This window comes from Entelurus aequoreus, linkage group LG03 (assembly GCF_033978785.1).
Source record: "Entelurus aequoreus isolate RoL-2023_Sb linkage group LG03, RoL_Eaeq_v1.1, whole genome shotgun sequence".
Lineage (NCBI taxonomy): Eukaryota > Metazoa > Chordata > Actinopteri > Syngnathiformes > Syngnathidae > Entelurus > Entelurus aequoreus.
Genome location: NC_084733.1, coordinates 61616987 through 61623578, shown reverse-complemented (window position 1 = coordinate 61623578; position 6592 = coordinate 61616987). Strand labels below are relative to the sequence as shown.

The 6592-nt window shown below is 39.0% G+C and overlaps 1 protein-coding gene across 1 annotated transcript; it reads left to right on the top strand.

The window, feature by feature from the left end:
• The first annotated feature begins 4184 nt into the window (after window positions 1-4184).
• Window positions 4185-5159, top strand: LOC133645935 (trace amine-associated receptor 1-like). The gene has a single exon (XM_062040863.1). The coding sequence runs from the start codon at window positions 4185-4187 to the stop codon at window positions 5157-5159; it is 975 nt and encodes a 324-aa protein (XP_061896847.1).
• Window positions 5160-6592: the final 1433 nt, after the last annotated feature.

The window sequence follows — 6592 nt, the reverse complement described above, 5'->3', positions numbered from 1 at the left end:
GCACTGATTGAAAGTGTATCTTGTGTTTTTTCTATGTAGATTTAATTTAAAAAAAAAAAAAAAAAAAAAAAAAAAAAATTTTTTTTTTTTTTTTTTTTTTTTTTAGAACAGGCCCGCGGGCGACTCGTCTGGTCCTTACGGGCGACCTGGTGCCCGCGGGCACCGCGTTGGTGACCCCTGATTTAAACAAAAGCCAGAATTTTGAAAAATAGCACCTGCTGGCCAAAAAAACGCAACTGCACTTTTTGTCCATAGACATAAAAATAGTGTTCATGTATGAGATCTAATCTTACACATAGGGCTGTACGGTTATGGCCAAACTAATCAGCATAATTATTTTTACCAATATTGAAACCGGTATTATTGATTATGTTAGGTTGAACAGTGTTGGGGTGTGAACGTGACGCCATCATGTAATTTGAATTGTCGAATAAAAATGCTCTAGATAAATGTTATCTATATATTAAAGGCCTACTGAAATGATCTTTTTTTATTTAAACGGGGATAGCAGATCCATTCTATGTGTCATACTTGATCATTTCGCGATATTGCCATATTTTTGCTGAAAGGATTTAGTAGAGAAAATCGACGATATAGTTCGCAACTTTTGCTCGCTGATAAAAAAAAGCCTTGCCTGTACCGGAAGTAGCGTGACGTCACAGGAGCTAGTATTCCTCACAATTCCCCATTGTTTACAATGGAGCGAGAGAGATTCGGACCGAGAAAGTGATGATTACCCCATTAATTTGAGCGAGGATGAAAGATTCGTAGATGAGGAACGTTACAGTGAAGGACTTGAGAGACATTGATGGACGTATCTTTTTTCGCTCTGACCGTAACTTAGGTACAAGCTGGCTCATTGGATTCCACACTCTCCTTTTTTTATTGTGGATCACAGATTTGTATTTTAAACCACCTCAGATACTATATCCTCTTGAAAATGAGAGTCGAGAACGCGAAATGGACATTCAGTGCCTTTTATCTCCACAACAATACATCGGCGAAATGCTTTAGCTACGAGCTAACGTGATAGCATCGTGCTTTAACTGCATATAGAAACAAAAAAATAAACCCCTGACTGGAAGGATATATAGAAAATCAACAATACTATTAAACCGTGGACATGTAAATACACGGTTAATGCTTTCCAGGCTGGCGAAGTTTAACAATGCTGTGCTAACGACGCCATTGAAGCTAACTTAGCAACTTAGCAACGGGACCTCACAGAGCTATGCTAAAAAGATTAGCTCTCCACCTACGCCAGCCAGCCCTCATCTACTCATCAACACCCGTGCTCACCTGCGTTCCAGCGATCGGCAAAAGGACGAAGGACTTCACCCGATGCGTTTGGCAGCCCGGAGACGTAGGAAGTCAAGATGAGGTCGGCGGCTAGCGCGGCTAGCGCTCCAACAAAGTCCTCCTGGTTGTGTTGCTGTAGTCCGCTGCTAATACACCAATCCCACCTACAACTGTCTTCTTTGCAGCCTTCATTGTTCATTAAACAAATTGCAAAAGATGTCCAGAATACTGTGGAATTATGAAATGAAAACAGAGCTTTTTGTATAGGATTCTATGGGGTACCATAACTTCCGTTATACTGACTTCGTCACGCGCATACGTCATCATACCGCGACGTTTCAGCCGGATATTTCCCGGGAAGTTTTAAATGTCACTTTATAAGTTAACCCGGCCGTATTGGCATGTGTTGCAATGTTAAGATTTCATCATTGATATATAAACTATCAGACTGCATGGTCGGTAGTAGTGGGTTTCAGTAGGCCTTTAAAGATGAATATTTGTGCTTTTGTTCTTAATAGTATCAGCATGTCAGCTTTTTCTCATTACATGATGCCTTTATCTATATTTTATATTTTGATAGAGAGAAGTATGTTTTTAGGTTATGTACATTTTTAAGTTATGTACATTTATATGTACTAAAGCAGTGTTTTTCAATCACTGTGCCGCGGCACACTAGTGTGCCGTGAGATAAAGTCTGGTGTGCCGTGGGTTAAAAATATTTTTTGCAAACCAGTAATTATAGTCTGCAAATTATGTGTTGTTGTTGAGTGTCGGTGCTGTCTACAGCTCGGCAGAGTAACTGTTATACTCTGTCATATCAATAGGTGGCAGAAGGTAGCTAATTGCTTTGTAGATGTCGGAAACAGTGGGAGGCAGTGGGCAGGTAAAAAGGTGTCTAATGCTTAAACCAAAAATAAACAAAAGGTGAGTGCCCCTAAGAAAAGGCATTGAAGCTTAGGGAAGGCTATGCAGAACAAAACTAAAACTGAACTGACTACTAAGTAAACAAAAACAGAATGCTGGACAACAGCAAAGACTTACTGTGGAGCAAAGATGGCGTCCACAATGTACATCCGAACATGACATGACGATCAACAATGTCCTCACAAAGAATGATAAAAACAACTGAAATATTCTTGATTGCTAAAACAAAGTAGATGTGGGAAATATCGCTCAAAGGAAGACATGAAACTGCTTAAGGAAAATACCAAAAAAGGAGAATAAAACACCAAAATAGGAGCGCAAGAAAATAACTAAAACACTACACACAGGACAACACCAAAAAACTCCAAATAAGTCACGGTGTGATTTGAAAGGTCATGACAGTAGACCTATTTTGAGACAAGAGCTATAGTGATGCATGCTTGGTTATGGTTTAAATTCATATCCAACAATTGTAAAAACAACTTTTTACTGTCAAATGAGTTTTGTTTTTTAATGATTTCTGCTGGTGGTGGGCCTCCGAATTTTTTCAACGGAAAAAATGTGCCTTGGCTCAAAAAAGGTTGAAAAACACTGTACTAAAGGACAGATATATTAGGAGCTTGAGCAGAAATATGTCTTATAGGAATTTACTATAAATCATAAAACATTAACATGCTATGTATGTCACAGGAGTGGTTTTTTTAGGTAATACCTGTGTGACATGAAAAACCCACAAGTAATTTAAAAGACATTGTGTTTACTTTTTGATATCAATATAAAACACAACGCAGTTTGGCCAATGAAGATAAAGTCTAATAAAACAGCTTTGTTCTTCTCCAACAACAACTTCTAGTGGTTGAGTACAACAGTTTGGCCAAAAAAATAAACAGGTGTGATACATCCTGCATCAAAGACACAATCTTCACAGCCTGCATTCAGTTCGATGAGATGACAAAACAGTTAGCTCGTAGTGATGCTATCGGAACACTGACAAAGTTAGCAGTTAAATAAAGGACGTGAGCATCCCAGTAAACAAACTAAAGACTATAAACAAGTTGTGATAACGTTCGCGACACATCGCATGCCACCTTGGATGGGAGGATTTTGGAGAGACTTTAGCCGCACTCGCTCACTCCGGATGCTATATCGCATTAAGGACCAGTTTGTTGCAGCCTGTTGCAACTTCCATCCATCCATTTTCTACCGCTTGTCCCTTTTGGGGTTGCGGGGGGTGCTGGAGCCTATCTCAGCTGCATTCTGTCAAGCTATAACCGACTTAAATTGTCATGTGAGAATTAAAATCTCTATCATAGGTCAAATGTAAATTTTTTCTATTGCAAATCAAGTTGTTCTCAATATGTACAAGTTGGACTGTGATCTTGGTTTTAAAGGAAAGAGGAGACTGATTTAGTGGAAATGCTCTTCATTCACTGAGTTTTAGTGTTAGAAAAATGATATTTTGCTATTTATTGTTGGAATGGATAGGTGTTAGCTCTCAAGTTAGTGTTTTTATATGAAATTATTCATGACCTTTGCTCGTCTCTGATTGTTCTTTGGTGATCCTTTTTTATTTCTACTTGGTTTAAACTTCTGCCTGTCAATTGACTGTCTTATTGTGAATTTAAAACATGTCTCCATGCACTTTAAAAGTTGTTGGACAGAACCACCAAGTTGGTCTAATTATGAGAGACATTGGGGATAGTCATAGAATCAGACTGAGTACTTTTCAAGTATGTTGTTGCGTATATCTGCATTCTATTCCAATGTTAGCACATTAACGTTGTCAGGAACGTGTTCATTATCCGTGTCTCATGAAAGCTGTTTTACTTGATGCATCTAATTGGTCAGCCAGAGATATCTGTCACCGTAGACGTGGCATATTTACAGGATGGGCGTGAGTATCGAGTATTGTTGTGTAACATACAACCCTTGGATTTTTATAGGCAGGTGTTTTTGGAAGCATGGCCAGAGCCAACAGGACTGATTTTGACATACATCCTTGCTATCAGGTCGATCATTCCTCTTATGTGCTCACAAGTGAGCCTTCCATTGTGTGTGTTTCTCTCTACACGTTCCTCGCGTTGTTGTCTGTCGTCACAATCTTTGGAAACCTTCTTGTGATAATCACCATCTTTTACTTCAAACAGCTTCACAATCCTACAAACTACCTGATTCTTTCGCTGGCCGTGGCTGATGTGCTTGTGGGGATCCTTGTTTTCCCGCTCAGTATGGCCTTTTCTCTCAGCTCGTGTATTTACCACGAGGACCTGCTGTGCAAAATCCGAGGCAGTTTGGACATATCGCTGAGCACTTGCTCTATTCTGAACCTATGTTGCATTTCCATCGACCGATATTATGCCGTGTGTCAGCCTCTGACGTACCGGACAAAAATGAATCACTGTGTTGTTGGCGTCATGATTTTGATGAATTGGGGGGTGTCTGCTCTGATCTCTATCGGTGTCTTGGCTGCTGGCTTGCAGAGTGACAACTGCAAGGAAAAGTGTTTAGTTGATGTTCTGATGGATAACACCATCGGGCCTTTGTTATCGTTCTACTTACCTGTGGTCATCATGCTTTGTATCTACCTAAAGATTTTGTTGGTTGCTTTGAAGCATGCTCGCAGCATCCAGACCTCCACCAAGCCCGGCCCGCTTGTCAGCAGGGTTGAGAGAAAAGCCACCAAAACCCTCGCTACAGTTTTGGGAGTCTTTCTGATCTGCTGGAGTCCATTTTTTCTTTGTATCACCTTTCTGCCTTTTAGCCATCTTTCCGTGCCAGTTGCAGTCATCGAGACGCTGAACTGGCTGACTTTGTCCAACTCCATGCTCAATCCGTTCATCTACGCTTTCTTTTACAGCTGGTTTCGATCTGGATTCAGACTCATCATATCGGGAAAAATCTTCCTGCGTGATTATACTAATTCAGCATTGCTTTGATGTGTGCGGACTGAGTGACAGTCTACTTTGACATTATCAGCAAACAGAAGGCCAGATGCCGATGTTATAGATTTGGAAATGAAACCAATATTTTCTGCACTTTTTTCACAAAAAATCAAGCTTGCTGACAGCTCTCATCAACTTGACACGCTTCCTGATCCTAAATATCTGAAGGCTGGAAGGAATGAAGTAATCCACGACAACAGCATTTGCTTTTTAATGCTATTTTCAACAATATCAAGAAATATAGTCCATTTCTTCATCATTATTGGTGAATCGATAGCCAATAATTATTCATGAAATATACGTTAATCAATTCCTTTGCTTTTTTAAACGTATTGTATTGGCAATGCATTATTAATTCTATGTTTTGTCATATTATTGACTTAAATGTTGTACTTACTTTATATTTTGACATCTTTTGTTTTCTTCTGTAAAGCCATATTGTGATTAAATTATCATAATAAACATGGCACAAAAAGTAAGGACATTTGTGTTGTGTCTCTAACAATGACCGTAACAATAACACAAAGAAACAATCATGGGATAGCTGACATTACAAGTTCAAACAGAAAGGTAAAAAAAGGTTCATGAGAGAGCGCATCTGTCCAAAGGTGGGATGTGGAATCGGAGAATGACACAAAACATCGTCTCGCAATATTGTAGATCGAATGTTTTGTAAAGTGTGCTCTTGTATAATCATTGTGTCCTCCCAAGACTCTCGATTACACAAAGCACCGTTAGATTTCATGAAACAAGCCTCCGTTTGGACACATGACCAACTTATAGTATTTGAGCAATGCAGCAGAGGAGTGTGTGTGTTTTTACCTAATAATGTATGTCAATGTATGTGTTTATACCTATTAATATATGTTAATGTGTGTGTTTTTACCTATTAATATGTCAATGTTTGTGTTTTTACCTATTAATATATGTCAATGTGTGTTTTTACCTACTATTATATGTCAATGTGTGTTTTCACCTATCAATATATGTCAATGTGTGTATTTTTTTTAACCATATAATGTATGTCAATGTGTGTTTTTACCTATTAATATATATCAATATGTGTGTTTTTACCTGTTATGGGGGCGGTATGGCGTAGTGGGTAGAGCGGCCGTGCCAGAAACCTGAGGGTTGCAGGTTCGCTCCCCGCCTCTTACCATCGCTGCCGTTGTGTCCTTTGGCAGGACACTTCACCCTTGCCCCCGGTGCCGCTCACACCGGTGAATGAATGATGAATGAATGAGTTGTAAAAATTAATGATGGCTTGTCACTTCTCTGTGAAGCACTTTGAGTGCCTAAAAAAGCGCTATAAAAAATCTAATCCATTATTATTATTATTATTATTATTATTATTGTATGTCAATGTGTGCGTTTTGACCTATTATTGTATGTCAGTGTGTTTTTACCTAATAATATATGTCAATGTG

Coding starts and splice junctions, on each gene's coding strand:
- LOC133645935 (XM_062040863.1), top strand. CDS start 4,185: ATGGCCAGAGCCAACAGGACTGATTTTGACATACATCCTTGCTATCAG.